The 16,758-nt window shown below is 38.2% G+C and overlaps 2 protein-coding genes across 3 annotated transcripts in view; one reads left to right on the top strand and one right to left on the bottom strand.

Moving 5' to 3' along the window:
- LOC127278012 (ecdysone receptor) overlaps positions 1–16,758 on the top strand; it is a 231,507-nt gene that overhangs the window by 58,705 nt on the left and 156,044 nt on the right. The gene's annotated exons all lie outside the window — the stretch shown is intronic.
- LOC127277975 (uncharacterized) lies at positions 10,378–15,389 on the bottom strand. Its single transcript, XM_051299445.1, has 2 exons — positions 14,046–15,389; positions 10,378–13,998 (listed from the first exon to the last, which is right to left on the bottom strand). Exons 1-2 carry the CDS (start codon positions 15,387–15,389, stop codon positions 10,378–10,380), a joined length of 4,965 nt encoding a protein of 1,654 aa, XP_051155402.1.

A 16,758-nucleotide genomic window follows, 5' to 3' on the forward strand; every position in this document is an offset into this window, starting at 1 on the left:
AGGGGTTGAATATGTTTTTGCTCTTTTACCTTAGTGTGACGTGAACTTTCTCGTCATCGTCGTACTACTACTACTACAACTACTACCGCAGTAGTTTGAGAAAATTGCAAATGCCCCGCAGTCACACGTCACACGTATCATATATATATATATATATATATATATATATATATATATATATATATATATTTCTATGCATTTCTTACCTGTTTCTGCCTGGCTTTCTGACCTCGCGCGCGCGACAAGCACGAAGTTGAAGTTTCCCGACTAGGTTCACGGATAAATACACAAACTAAGATCAAGGTTACCCTATCCTTTCAACAGTTTCTCTCTCTCTCTTTCTCAATAAATCTATGTATTTGTTGGGTTTAACGATGTACTTAAAAAATGCATCTTCTTGACACGAAAACGAAAAAAAATTCTAACATTCTTCTTCATTTGTATTGTTTCGGTTTGGAAAAAAAAAATAAACGAGAGATATTTTATTTTGTATCAGGAAACAATCATCGAGTTTTCTATTTATTTTACGATCTTTTTTAAGATTGCTTTCTATTCAATTTCATTCAAGTAAAATGTATTCTAAACGAAAATAGTTGATGGTGAATTATGGCCGGAGACCTTTAACCTTATCTGTTAGGAATAGATGTAAAGCTGAGAGATCATTTGTGATTCGATTATATATATATATATATATATATATATATATATATTATTTAAATCATTTCATTAGTTTACATTTCTAATTTTTGCCAATTTATAAATTTTACTGTTGTAATTTTTCTGTTTGTATATTATATAATTTTAAAAAGTACCTAATTTTTGTTTCTTTATTTTGTGAGTTTTTTTTTTTTTTAATGAAACTTGTTGAAAATATTACTTAATAATCGAGACTCAAGCGATATTGTCGACAGAAAAAAAACACAAGCATGGATAAATATTGAATGCATGTAATATGTGTGTGTGTGTGTGTGTTTTGTATTTACAGCTCTCGAGGACGTGAAATAGGGGCCAAGGAAGTTCATGATTAGCAAAAGTCTTTGCACTGGCTCTGTTAGTTTGAAATTCAAGATAAAGTTAGCTTTTCATGTAAATTTCCTACTGTATTTATTATTCATAATCACAATTTATAATCAGCTTTATATATATATATATATTTTTTTTTTCTTCACTATTTCTTCTGATAAATGTAATATCTTTTTTTAGATAATTTTTTTGAAATGACTTACTACATTTACACAATTATTTAATTGAAAATCATTATATTAAATGATTTTCTTTATAGTTTTAGTAAATATTATTATAGTTCAAGTCAAACATAAACCACAACCTATTATTAAATAATTATTATACGTTTTTAAAGCAGAATGTTGCTAATTTTGTTGTAATAATTTTCCATTGACTAACGTTTCTATCAAAAATTGACTAATGGTGCGATACTGTTTCAATAGTCAATTTTTGATAGGGTAAACGAAAAAACATTTGAAATTTTAATTCTTTTTATTGATTTGTTTGAAAACACGCCCTAATGGAACTAATTTGATTATTTTACGCCCTTCCCAGTTAGACACGCCCCTTTTTAGCTAAATCGTTCAAACCACGCCTATTTTTAGCTAATATTGTTGGCCACGCCCTTTTAGTTGAGCCACGCCCTATATTAGCAGAAGAGACGAAAATTAATGAAATTGTGAGCTAATTCGGTCTAAACCTATATAGCTTAGTTGATGTGACATTCTTCTGAATTGAATACCTCCGATTTTAGGTAAAAACCTTTTTTTTAAACTAATTCCTTTGGGCTAATTTTTTTAAAATTGAATCTCTATAAGCGGAAAAATAAGTTTGGCGCCTTTTTGAATAATTTGTTTTCACTTGCAAATTTTTTTTTAATTAAAATCAAGCCACGCCTATTTTTATTATTGATTTGCATTTTAGATAATTGATTTCACTTCTTACTGATTAATTTACCATCGTGAAATCAGTAATTAAGTAAGTAGTGTTTGACCACGCCTTTTTTAGTAACCAAATAATGTTTTATTACCGCCCATTGTTAGCTGTATTGTTCAGGTGACGCCCACTATTAAATAATTTATGAGATGAAACACGCCCTGTAATGGACATCTTAGTTTAGGTCACACCCATTAACAAACAGTTTATTTACTGTGACATATAAAGAAGTATTTGTAACAAGTTGAATAATAGAATAAATAATAATTTTTTTTTTAAATAATATAGTTTTTGCATATTTTGACGTCTCTATTTTTGTGTTTCAATTTGATTTTTAAATAGTAAATGTTTCAATTTAAAATCCACTTTCTTATTTTGAACGTAGTCTGGAAGTTTTGTATGTATATATATATATATAAATAATAGTATAGATGTATTAAAACAACGGGGCGCCAAAATTTTCGCACATTGTCACATAAATATTTCAGGCATTCTGAAAGTGGGTTTTGTAAAATTTGCGAGAAATGAAATTCACAAATTGTGTGAAATAATAGATTTTAAAAGTGTGCTTTCTGTGTGTTTGGCATCAGACGCAGGGAGAATTAGCAATATGAGAATAGAGTTCTAATGTAAAAAGCGTGGGCGCAAATCTTTGTCCAATGCACCCAGGTTTCTTGGCACGTATATGTAGTAAATTGTCCTATATATATATATATGTGTGTGTGGTTTATATATTATAAACCCTGGACGTCGACTCTTGGTTCTCTAAATATAGACACGGCCAGGGTTGCGACATGACAAGGGCGGGAATACGGCCAAGCGGTCAAGTAGTAACGGTGTGTATGTGGTACCGGATATCTTTGATCGATATCCGTTAATAAAGTACATGACCAAAATTTAAGTGACACACGTTGTATTCAGGCACACCATATAGCCACACATTCTCTCGTTGATCAACCCTTGTACATTCTTGATTAGTTGTCCTCTCCCCTTAATTTGAATTTATATACATGAGTGAAAAAACACCTGATGTCATCCGGTTATGTCATGTGTCTCAAATATACCAATTTGGTTATTCAAAGAATTACTCCACTTGTCTGATGTTATGCCTAGTTCAAAAGAAAGTGATGTTATCATTGTCATTTTTTTTTTTTCGTTTACCACTAAAAAGCAGTTGCGCGAATTAATTTCTATATTTGAAATTCAATTTTATTGTTAATATGAAAACCGAAACTTGAACATATGCAAGGACAATAAATGCGGTTGATGATTCCTCAATTTTGGATCATATGTGTGTATGGCATTGTATAAAGTATATGACAGATATATATTTTTTAATGGAAGTTTAACTTTTGTTTCGTTTTAATATATATATATATATATAGGTATATAAAATTACAATTTGCGTTTCTAATTTAGAATCAAAACGGAAATCAATTTCAAATTGAAAACAAAATGACAATTGTATATCTATAAATCTGATTCGGTTTTCGCGAACAAAACGAAAGTCTCGCTCTTGATTGCTTTTAGGTTTCTTGATTGAAATAGAAATGTCAATTTGAATTTTACTTCTGATTTGAAACAAAGGTTGTTCTTTTTTATTTAGATACCGAAACATATGCAATTATGCATTTTTGATTCAGATAAAACTATTCGGAAAAAAAATGTTTTTTTTGCTAAATTTTGATTTCGGTGACAAAAGTATATTATTAAATTGGTAACGATCGATATTGCATTTCCTCGCCAAAAAGGTTTCATAAATTCACAGTTAACTCTTGTTGCCAAAATTGTGTGAACGTCACTAAACGTCCGGCACAAACGACAACGACGCTTGGCGACACTTGGTGTATCCAGGATATTAATAAAAGCCAGATCCAACGGTCTCGATCGTAAATATTGCAATTCACTTGGAAATTGCTCTCTCTCTCTCTCTCTCTCTCTCTCTCTGGCTCTATATGCATAAGCAAAATGGAACCATCAGAAATAAAAGATGTAAACTGATTCCCGAGTTTAGCAAAGCCGCATAACTATATGACTGAAAATATCTGATTTTTATATTCAACATTGTCACGTCTTCTTTTTTTCTTTTATGGAACAGATTTTAAACTGATAATTCATTCAACAAATAATATCTTGATTTTATTAATAATATGTATATCTATTAATTATTATTTGAAGAAATTTTTGAAGATTGATTAATTGAAGTACTGTTTGACCTAATGGCTCCATGAAAAATTATTATAATCCTCATTTTCGAACTATCAAATTTTGATGTTATGTTAAAATATTTAATAATCATTATAATTATTATACCACAATTTATAATTTATAATTAATATATTTTTTGTTATGTTGCAGGTACGTTAATACAATTCAAGTGCTTCCATTGGGTGAGTAAATATTTAAAAAAAAATTTATTTATTTTATTATTTATTTTTTATAAATTTTTTTTTTATAAACAAGAGTCTGAATACAAAATATATAACATATATTAATAATATCCACTCTCTAAATCTGAATTAGTAAAAATGTTTACTAATTTGAATTAGTGACTCACTTTTTGCATCTGAATTAGTAAAATTTTACTAATTAGTAAACATTTTTACTAATTCAGATTTAGAGAGCATAGAAATTGCAGATTTGCAAAAACTGAAAATAATTAAAAAGAAAAAAAAAAAAGAAATGTGTGTCCCTATTTGTAAATCAAGGTTAATTTTCGCACATACACGCAGATTAAATTGAAAAGAAGAATTTCTAGAGTGGACAAATATGCGAGAGTCTTTGGAACTCACCTTCACATAGTCTACCCGCAAATTTTTCTCCCCTTTCCCCCCACACACCCCTTCTTCGCTCTTATACATTTATTCTCATTCCCTCGCAGTCGCGCGCCAACTTTCACGGCCCTTTCTTTCCTTCTCTGTCACTCAGGGCCGACGACATTCCTTTGGGATGCTTCTTTCTGCACCGCACCCACTCTTCCTCTCACATTCATTCCAGAGGGAGGGGGGAAGGGAGTAAAAAAATGACGGAAAAAACAACGGTAATATTCCAATGCTATATATATATATATATAGTTATACAAAATCGCATCTTTTAAAAGTCATATCAAATTTTTGCAAAATTATATTATATATAGTGCGACGTTATTTTGTTTTTATATCACTGAATAAATTATATTCTAAATTCAAGAATATTTCCATTCATAAAGTTAGAATATCATATTCATAAAATATAAAAAATTAAGAAATATTCTACAGACAAAAGAAAAAAAATTCTTAATTTAAGAATTGTTTCTTATTTTAAGAATATTATATTCTAAATTTAAGAATAAAATGCATGTCATATATTTTTAAATAGGCGCTAAGAAAATATTCTTAAAATTAGAATATATAATTCTTTTTCGATTTCTCAGTAATTGTTTGTAACAAGTTTATTATTCTTGAAATGTTGGTAATTTTTATAAATAATTTTTGTTTCAAAAAAGAAAAATCTTTAAAATATTGTTTTGGGTAAATTTTTTTTTTAATAGTTTCAAAAAAAAAAAAAAGATTTGTTTTAAAATTTGTAATGTGAATAGATATTCGTAGGTTCTGAGTAAATTTATTTGACGAGAAAATTGTTTAATAAATTAATTGAAATAATTCATTTTAGGAAATATGTTAAATATACTATGGAAATAGTTAGCTAAAATGTTATTTACTCTTGTTAGAAATTTTATTTGCATGTTAAATAGTAATTTTGGTAAATGGTTAAGCTCTTTGAAGCAAATAACGCTGAAAATGTTTCTACTTGCGCAAACGTCATAACTATATTATATGTATATATAACGTAATAGTAATTAGATTCTGACGCAAAATGAAATTATTCCCATCAACATTTCTACTTTAATTATAAGTTGATGCTATATATTTCATTAGAAACTCGCCCCTTTTTTATTGAATTATTTTTCAAGCGAAACTTTTGATGATTCATGTTTAATAACAGAGTTAAATTTATTTTATTTTTTTTTTTTAGAAAATTAGAGTTGTATAAATATCTATTTTGTTTATTAAAAAAAATATATAAAATATTATATGCATTTAAACTAGATATTCGAAATTGAAAAATTAATTTTCACTATTTTCTGGATTTTTATATTTTTATGTGCAAGAAAATTGTGTATTATTTTATACATTTTTCGACAATTTGAGTAACATTATATTAATTTATTTTTTATTTAAATTTTGTACTCTCTAATATGTATATATATATATCGATGAAATGGTAATCATTACTAATTCTATTTAGTATGCACAATTTCGCTGAATCGGATCTCAATAAATCTCAGCGGTTATATTCAGTGGATTTTGCTGATTATTCATAAAACATTAGAGCGCAGTTATGATTATTGACTTTCTAAGTCTGAATTAGTCAAAGATAACTAATTTAATAATAGTGGCTCTATTAATAAAAAATTAGTAATTTTTAAAAAATAAAAATTCATTTCTAAATACATAATTAAAAAGTTGCTTTCATGCAATATAAAAAATTGAATCAACCAAAATAAATGCATTGTTAACCAAATTTTTAGTTAAGAAAATTAAAAGGCATTAAAATAAGCTGCAACGCTTATTATTTTAATCCAATTTTGCTTATTTTAATCCATTTTGGTATTAAAATAAGCAAAATTGGATTAAAATAATAAGCATTGCAGCTTATTTTAATGTCTTTTAATTTTCTGTGTTGAAATCAATGAAAATTTTATTTGCTTCAATCAAATTCTTTCTTCATTCGAAAAATTTATTAAAATAAATCAAACGTTTTTTTAGATAAAATAAAATATTTATTTGAATTAAACAAATTTTGTTTGTAATGAATAAATAATTGTATTCGAACCAAACTTTTTTCTGAGTGCCAAAGAAATTTTTGATTTCTATTTTTATTTGAATCAAAAAAAAAAAAATTTATTTCAAACAAATATTTTGCTCTGATATTAATATTATAATATTACTCTGAACTTAATGTTTTTTGATTTTTTTTTACTAATTTAGATTTAAAAAGGAGATAATATTTTCTTATTGTTGATTTTACAGAAGATTAATTTTTCGTTATGTGAAAATTGTTTGTAATCGTATTTGAGAATTTGATACCAGTCACTGTGTGGAGAGGTGAAAGGTCAAAGGTAGGGGAAAAGGGATACGGGATTGCATACGTCGAGAGGTACAAAATAGGGTTGACTGAGTATTCCGTGAAGTGCACGGATTGCGGAAAGAAAGGGCTGTTGAGCGTTACGGTGAAATCAGGAACTGTTTCACCGTGTTAGGTCCCTTTTATTTCCTCGGGGAGGTAGGCGTCCTGGGCCTAATGGTTCGAGCAAGGGCTAGAACCAAGATGGCGACTGTATCACGAGCGTTGGTCTCTCTTACTCCAATGTGAGTGTGAGAGTAACGTAAGGCTTCCTAGACCTTAAGGTGTGAGCAAGGTCTGGGAAACAAGATGGCGACCGCGTCACTAGCGTGGCTCTCTCTCACTCCAATGGCGGTGAGAGCAAAGGCTAGGAACAAGATGGCGACCGTGTCACTAGCGTGGCTCTCTCTCACTCCAATGGCGGTGAGAGTAAAGGCTAGGAACAAGATGGCGACCGCGTCACTAGCGTGGCTCTCTCTCACTCCAATGGCGGTGAGAGTAAAGGCTAGGAACAAGATGGCGACCGCGTCACTAGCGTAGCTCTCTCTCACTCCAATGGCGGTGAGAGTAACGCAGGGCTTCCTGGGCCTTAAGGTTTGAGCAAAGGCTAGGAACAAGATGGCGACGGCGTAGTCGGGGTGAGTCTCTCTCACTCCCACGCGGGGTGGTGTAGCGTAAAGGTTTCTTGCGCCTTAAGGTATTCTCAAGGCTAGAAACAAAATGGCGACGGTATGTCAACGGGGGTGGCCACACCTGTCTTGAACGGACCTTGGGTGAAAAATCCGTAAGCGGACGGCCACACCTCGCATGAACAAACCGTGGGATTGTTTTGGTTTTGTTTATTTCTTTTTTTTTTAGGTTTTTTTTTTGGTTTTGATACTTTATTTTTTGGTAAATAAATAAGTTTTTATTTATAATTACAAAGGTTTATTAATTCTTAGACTAAGTAACGCTGGAATTGATGCTTTATGGTTGGTGGAGATGGGGTCTGTCACAGTGTAGGCTCGGAGTTTCCGGGCAATTTGCGGCGGTGTATTCAAAGAGTGTAATGCCTTTCTCTTTTCCCGGCGGTTTCTTCCCAGACGAGGGTCTTTAGAACCAGCGGCGCTGTGTGTCGGTGGTTTCGCAGCAGGACCCTTCCACAAGGGTATTAGACGCCATTCAAGAGATGAGACGGTGGTGGGGGTTGTTGCGTGTATTGGAGATGGCGCATGTTGGGCAATTTCTTCCACCAGGATGGGACTAGGATGTAATTCCAAGAAATCCTCCACAGAGGTCTCAGTTTCAATTAAAGGTGCCTCGTATATGGCGTCAAAAGCTGCTAGTAAGGTGGCGGTGTCATCGAGGTTTTGGAAGCACGCATCTCTTTGAGCAGGGAAAAGTTGATCCTCAGGCAACGTCTTCTTCGGAGGATTATTGTTATTCTCGTCCACCTTGGTCTGAAAGATGAGGTTGTCTCGAGGGGTTGGTTGGTAGCAGGCCGGTGGCAAGAGTGGCGGCGCTAAATTGGCAGGTTCGTAGTTGGCTGGTGTAGAGTAGGCCAAAGGTCGTGGTACTCGGGGCAATGGCGGGAAAGCGTGTTCGCGCCTAAATTCTCGCACAATGGCCCGTGCGTCCTCCCTGCGTTTACGAGCGCGTTCCTTATCCCGTGCTCGTTTCCTTTCACTCTTCTGGGGTAATGTGGCTGGTTTCATCTATGGACATATACATTATTAATGATGGGCAGAGGGAGTTTCCTGACTAACAGGACGCTCGTTCTGTTCCAACGGGGATTATTCACCGGGGTGCTTCAGGATTTTACTCCCGGCCCGAGAAAAGTTCCCAGCGGCACAGTGTACTCGCGTGTCGTTGCCAAGGAAACCGTTTTCCAAGATGGCCGTCGTCTTTTCACACGGGCGAACCGCGGCAAAGGTTGACGGGCTGAAAGAAAGCAAAAAGTTAGTGACAAAGAAAACTTACTCGCTGTAGCGAGACAGAGAGTAAGCAAAAAGTAACTCGCCTTGGACGTTTAAAGAAAATTCTTTATTTGCAAGGACTTGAAAAGTAAGATCGAGAAGTCATACAACGAGTGCTAGTGTATTACAACTGACGATGGGTGGTCTCGCACCCACGCTTTTATCTCCGCATGAGCGCATCTCGATTGCGGGAGAATTAATACTACAGATATTTTTAAGATAGCGCTCGTAGTGTAAAAATTAAAAACTAAAAGAGTTACAATTTTTTATAAAAAATACTTACGATAAAAATTATAAGTTTACATTAACAAAATCGACGTTTTAAACAAATATTACGCGGTGACAAGTATCCAGGAAACAGGATGCGTGAGGAAGTGTCTTGGAGAATAGGACGCTTGGGGTCCGTGCATCTTTGTTGGGGGTCGGAAAAGCGGAGAGAAAGGGAAAATGTTCGGATAGGCTATTCGCTCTGAGAAGAACGCCTAGACTATAAAGTAGGAGTTCGTCGGAAGTAAAAAATGGCAGGAAGGATGAGATACTTGTTACAATCGGCGCTATTTCTCTGTAAATTTGTCTTAACCTAATAACTTTAATATAGATTATTAAATATTTATATAGATAATAATATATAAAATAACAAAATATAATTTTATATATATATATATATACCAAAAAAAACACACTACGTACGTTCTTTCACACATGCCATACATATACACGTATATATCTATCTTAATTTTCTTATATAAATTATATAAAAATTATTTTATTTTATTTACTTTTTATAATATAAAAAACCACGCGGAAAAGTATGAGGGAAGTTAAAAGACGAAGAAGTGACCGGCGAGAAAGAGAGGCCCACTACGCTAGTAGTGGGGACGCCGAGAGTAACCGTGCGTGGGGGAAAAGAAATGGGCCGCACGGCGGGAGTAAGTAAACGAATGAGAGAAAGCGGAAGGAAGTAGAAAGCGTTTGCTGTGCATTGATTGGAGAAAGGAAGGAAGTGAAAGGAGGCGCGTGGAAAGAAAATGGCGATTAATATACGTGCGTGGCCAATGGTTCTGCCAAAGACAGGGAAGTATGAGTAGTAAGCAGGCCTATACTTTCTGTATGAAAAGTTTAGTCCCGCTAACTCATGCATCCCTCGTACTACCTATAACGGTACGGTATCAAATCCCCCCTTTGGGAAAACATTGGTCTCGCAGAGAGATTACAAAAAAAAATAAAAATAATATTACTAATAAAAAAAACGATTATGTTAATATGTTTACATGGTGATTCCTTTTTCAGGATATACTGTTGCTAAAAGATTGTTTTACCGGCGTTTCGTGTACGGTCGTGCATCTCGGTAGGTGACCGTGTTTCGCTGGCGATGAGGATAGCGTCCGCTGACGTTATCATGTAGATCTTTGGAGTTTGCTGATTGGCCGATGTTTGGTTGTGTGACAGTTACCTGAACTTGTTCAGTTGCAGGCGACGAAATATTTTCCTTATCCAAGGAATTGTTGTCGGTGTTTGCCGCCTCATCGGAGGGGCTGCAGCGGTTGTTTCCTATCTCGTTGTTGCTTAACCTTACGTCGGTCGACGTAGAGGTAGGTCTATGTCGAGACTGGAGTGAGGGTGACGACTCGCAGTCGCAGACCGTGGAGCTAGGATTCGCGGCTATCGAATGGTCTAAAAGGGTTGTGGCTTGGGCTTGTTCAGCCTCATCAACTAGTAATCCGTCCGGATTATTTGCCATTCCTTTAGGATCTGTCGACCTTCCATCGGACTTTTCTTTGGTTGGAGCGGAAAATATAGTTTGTTGGTGTGGACTTGGAGCTAGTATTAACTCGGAAGAGTAGACTTTATGAGGTCCGTCCTCCTTCTGAATCCAGAGGACGCCTGGTGACACGATTTCCTGGACTGGGTAAGGTCCAGTTCGAGTTGGGGCTAATCTGGCGTTATAACGTTCCGCTGCGTTGGAAAGGCGAGTATTTTTAGCGTACACTAGGTCTCCTACTTTGAACGGTGGTTCGGTGTTAACGCCAGCGTATCTCTTTTGATACTGTGTTTGATGTTTATATGCGGCTGCTTCTCGTTGTTGTACTGGTGTTTGTTGTTCTGGTGCAGAACCATACTGTAACTGCCATTCTCCTGGTCGTCTGATTTCTCGTCCAAAAACTAAATGTGCAGGTGTAACTCCAGTAGCGGCGTTTCTGCGTCGACGTAGTCCAAAAAGTAGTTTGGGGAGTTGTTGGTCCCAAACTCGTTGATTTCCGTCGTGCAGACGGAGTCGTAAACCCTTCTTGACCTCTTGATTTCGACGTTCAGTTGGATTAGCTTGCGGGTGATACTCAGGGGTTGTCCATAGTGTACAAGTCCAATTTTTTCCAGCTTCGGCCCAGAGGTTACTACGGAATTGTGGACCATTATCACTTAGTATCCGATGCGGGTATCCGAATCTAGAAAAGACCTCGTCTTCAAGAATTTTAATAATGGTGGAAGCGTTTGAATTACGTATAGGGAATGCCTCCACCCAACGGGTAAACAAATCCGTTACTACGAGGATGAATCGGTTTCCTCGGGTAGTTAGAGGATAAGGTCCCATAAGGTCTAGGGCAACAGTTTCCCATGCAGAATGGGGTTTTCTTGGCTTTTGACCTGCGACTACACGGTGGTGTATGGGCTTCGAGCAAAGACAGAGGTGGCATTTTGAGATATAGCGCCGTATTTCCCTGCTCATGTTAGGCCAGAAAAAGTATTCCTTTATGCTGCGGGTAGTCTCTTCTACTCCAGGGTGTCCGGCTAGAGGAACGTCGTGATATTCCCATACTACTCGCTGTTTTAGGGCGACTGGAACCCGTAATTGCCAGTGCCCATTGCTGGGGCAACGTTTCCAAAAACCACTTCCATCTAGTCGGTTTCCCTCGTAAAAAGCTCGTTCTCGATCGTTAATTGGTCCATTTTGTTGGATTGTTAGCCACTCACCCATTTGTCGACTGATAAGTGGATCTGCTTGTTGAGAGTCAGCAATCTCCTCCTGTAGCGTAGGTGCGTAGATGGCATTGATTGTGGGTACCTCTAAAGCATTTTTCTGTGGGTATAGCATTCTATCCAGATCAGCGTCTCCTGGCACGTCTCCAAGAGGGTCAGGATCGGTAGAGAGGGCATTTGGTAACTCGCTATTTTTCTTTGGAGTATGTTCGAGTGAATAATTGAATTCCCCGAGAAGAATGTGCCAACGAGTTAACTTTGGTCTAGAAGTTTTTGATTGGTTTAACCAAGTAAGTGCTTTTTTATCTGTCCGTAGAATGAAAGGACGATCTTCAAGATATGGTCGATATTTTTTAAAAGCCCAAACAATTGTTAAACAACTTTGCTCATCAACAGGGTAGCGAGTCTCTGTAGGACTAAATTTAGCGCTTGAATATGAAATTATTCTTCGCTCTCCTGCTAGGGTTTCTTGGAAAAGGACAGCTCCCATTCCAATATTACTGTTTTCTACTTGCAAAATAAACACAAGGTTTGGGTCCGGTCGACTCAGTACTTGAGGTTGCTTGAACGCCATTTTGACGGCTTCAAACGCAGTCTGATGTTCTTGTGTCCATTTATAAACACGTTTTGGTGACAGTAGGTTAGTGAGGGGCGCAGTTAAATCTGCATAACGTGGGACATATTCCATTAACCAATTACAGGTTCCTAGAAATGATGCTAGTTTCTTTCGGTTTGTTGGAGGGGTAGCATTTTGTATGGCATCGATGTGACGTGTTTGTGCTGTATTACCATCGGCCGTGACTACGTGTCCTAAATACGGTAAGCTTCCCTGTCCGAAACGACATTTGGCGGGGGTGCATGTAAGCCCAAAAGTGAGGATTCTCTCAAGGACTAGAGCTACATGTCTCAGATGATTCTTCCAAGTATCTGAGAATATGATAATATCGTCAAGGTAAGCGATACAGAACTCACCCCAAAATGAAGCTAGGACCTTGCGCATTAAATTTTGGAAGGTGCCGGGTGCGTTCTTGAGCCCAAACGGCATTACCCGAAATTGGTATTGGCCTCCATCGGGCGTTGAGAAGGCAGTGTATTTTTTGGATTCAGGGGCCATGGGAATTTGCCAGTAGCCACTTTTAAAATCTAAAGTGGAGAATATTTTTGAAGTTCCTATATGTTTTAGAATTTCATGAATTCGGGGTAAACTTTGCGGTGCGTCTTCGGTTTGATCGTTTACTGGGCGATAATCAAGACAAAGACGGTATCCCCCTCCAGGTTTGGGTACTACTACTATAGCTGCACTATAGTCTGTAGTAACCGGTTCTATAACGTTTTGAGCGAGCATTTCCCGGGTTTCGGAGTCAATGAATTTCTTCTTTGGTTCTGAATAACGCCTGGGTGCTGCTCGGAAAGGTCGAGGATTGGCTATCCTAATTTCGTGCGATGCTGCCAGAGTTTGGCGAAGGGGTCCCCCTTTATAGAAAATTGCTTCGTACAACTTAAGTATCTGTTGAAAACGTTCTTTATATTCATCAGGAATGGAGGACAAATCGAAAGGTAAGGGTTCTGAAGGTCCGGATAATGATACTGGCAGAGGTGTCAGATAGATTTGCCTTCGATTTTCTTTCCCTAAATAGAGACAATCAGCCCTATGCTCGTGATGGACATCGTGATCTTTAAGCCAAGCTCTACCTAGCACGAGGTCAGCGCGCAAATCACTACAAGCTAAAAAGGTTCCTGGATAACATTGATCCCCGATTTGAGGGGAAAGGTTTATAGATCCATGTAAGTTTACAGTGGCGCCATTTGCGGCTAACTTAGCCTGTGTTGGGCCAGGTTTGAGGAGGGAACGTTCGTGAGCGGTAAGGATGGCTAACCTCACGAAGTTGTGAGAGGCACAGGAATCTATTTCCGCCACAATTTCTCGTCTACCAATTTGTACCCGAGTTCGTGGTAGATCCTGCGAAAGTGAATATATTGCACTTAGGACTGGGATATTTGTTCGACGGGCGCTGAGGGACTCGCGGCCGCCGGAGCTCTCCAGTTTTCCGGAAGATTTTGTTTTCTTTGTGCTTGATACACGGGGCAGTCTCGATGATAATGAAATTCGGGACAGTAGTGGCAAGCGGGTAAACGTTGGGGCTTAGATTGTGGTACCTCAGGTCCAGCTTTACGTTGAGGTTCTTCTTTAGATGGTGCTGGTTTACGAGGGGCACAATCTGCTTCGTCTTGCTCGGCCTTAATTGCACTTTCCAAAAGTTCTGGAAAAGACCGAGGATTGGTGGGGCGAACCAGACGACGAAGGGTCGGTTTCAGGGATTCCAACAAAAGATTTGTTAGTTCGACTGCAGAGAAAGTTGTATTGAGCCGTTGTGCTAACAGATATTTTTGTTGCAGGAAAACAGCGACTGGTTCTTTGTCTCCCTGCCTTTGAGAGTATAAAGAGGCTTGGAGTCGCATAACAACAGTAGGCCCAGAATATTTATTTAGAAAATGCTCCTGGAAACCCTCCCAGGTAAAGGAAAGGTTTTTATAAAGTGCCCACCATTTTTGCGAATCACCCCGGAGGCCTTTACCTACGAGTTGTGTGCGTTGGTCATTTTCTGTTCGTGCCGCCTGAAAATAGCGTTCGCAAGATTCAATGAACTTTTGCGGGTCCTCGTGGTCTAGTCCGTTAAATTCGGGAAAAGGGGGCGCTGGTGATTGGAAAGCGCGGATCAGGCTCAACCAGTCATTGAACGAAAGGTTAGAAGGCATTGCTAACGGAAAAGCAGGCGTAGGGGTTTGTTCACTAGAGGAACTACCCGAAGATTCTGATGCCGGAGGGGCGGTGACAATAAGAGAATTCAAAAGATCATTCGATGAACGTTGGCCTCCCCCCCTTGAAGTTCCTGGGGAGCCAGTAGTATTATTTGTATTCTCCATAGTGGTGGGGTGAGCAATAGTGTTGTTGGGCGCCACCGGGTTTAAGGTATCACTCCCGGAAGTGGTTACAGAGATCAGAGGTGGGCTCGTTTGTTCAACGTCCCCCCTTAGGGGAGTCTGTAGTTGTACAGTAGGTGGAACTAATGTTGCTGATGAAGAACTATTTAAAAGTTCAGATCTTGATTCTGACAATGAGTCGAAACCAGGGTGTTCCGTGTTGGTTAAGGTTTGTAAACCGTTCACTATCGTGTTGTGCCGACTAGCACTGATTTCGGGGTTATGTTCACGGTGTGAGACACGCTGAATAGTAGGCGGCGAGTGAAATAACACGTTAGCCCTTCGGCAAGCTAAGTTCCGTAATGTCCTCTTCTCTGTATTAGAAGAAGGAGGGGTGTGTTGGACAGCTCGTTTCGGAGTTGGAGACATCAGGTTAGTGGATCCGTTCTGACATCCATCAGAACCTATAAGTGTAAAACTTATTTCGTGCCCCACGTTGGGCGCCAATTTGATACCAGTCACTGTGTGGAGAGGTGAAAGGTCAAAGGTAGGGGAAAAGGGATACGGGATTGCATACGTCGAGAGGTACAAAATAGGGTTGACTGAGTATTCCGTGAAGTGCACGGATTGCGGAAAGAAAGGGCTGTTGAGCGTTACGGTGAAATCAGGAACTGTTTCACCGTGTTAGGTCCCTTTTATTTCCTCGGGGAGGTAGGCGTCCTGGGCCTAATGGTTCGAGCAAGGGCTAGAACCAAGATGGCGACTGTATCACGAGCGTTGGTCTCTCTTACTCCAATGTGAGTGTGAGAGTAACGTAAGGCTTCCTAGACCTTAAGGTGTGAGCAAGGTCTGGGAAACAAGATGGCGACCGCGTCACTAGCGTGGCTCTCTCTCACTCCAATGGCGGTGAGAGCAAAGGCTAGGAACAAGATGGCGACCGTGTCACTAGCGTGGCTCTCTCTCACTCCAATGGCGGTGAGAGTAAAGGCTAGGAACAAGATGGCGACCGCGTCACTAGCGTGGCTCTCTCTCACTCCAATGGCGGTGAGAGTAAAGGCTAGGAACAAGATGGCGACCGCGTCACTAGCGTAGCTCTCTCTCACTCCAATGGCGGTGAGAGTAACGCAGGGCTTCCTGGGCCTTAAGGTTTGAGCAAAGGCTAGGAACAAGATGGCGACGGCGTAGTCGGGGTGAGTCTCTCTCACTCCCACGCGGGGTGGTGTAGCGTAAAGGTTTCTTGCGCCTTAAGGTATTCTCAAGGCTAGAAACAAAATGGCGACGGTATGTCAACGGGGGTGGCCACACCTGTCTTGAACGGACCTTGGGTGAAAAATCCGTAAGCGGACGGCCACACCTCGCATGAACAAACCGTGGGATTGTTTTGGTTTTGTTTATTTCTTTTTTTTTTAGGTTTTTTTTTTGGTTTTGATACTTTATTTTTTGGTAAATAAATAAGTTTTTATTTATAATTACAAAGGTTTATTAATTCTTAGACTAAGTAACGCTGGAATTGATGCTTTATGGTTGGTGGAGATGGGGTCTGTCACAGTGTAGGCTCGGAGTTTCCGGGCAATTTGCGGCGGTGTATTCAAAGAGTGTAATGCCTTTCTCTTTTCCCGGCGGTTTCTTCCCAGACGAGGGTCTTTAGAACCAGCGGCGCTGTGTGTCGGTGGTTTCGCAGCAGGACCCTTCCACAAGGGTATTAGACGCCATTCAAGAGATGAGACGGTGGTGGGGGTTGTTGCGTGTATTGGAGATGGCGCATGTTGGGCAATTTCTTCCACCAGGATGGGACTAG

The sequence above is a fragment of the Leptopilina boulardi genome, unplaced genomic scaffold (assembly GCF_019393585.1).
Source record: "Leptopilina boulardi isolate dan_hultmark-lab unplaced genomic scaffold, ZJU_Lbou_2.1 LbouV2_193, whole genome shotgun sequence".
Taxonomy (NCBI): domain Eukaryota; kingdom Metazoa; phylum Arthropoda; class Insecta; order Hymenoptera; family Figitidae; genus Leptopilina; species Leptopilina boulardi.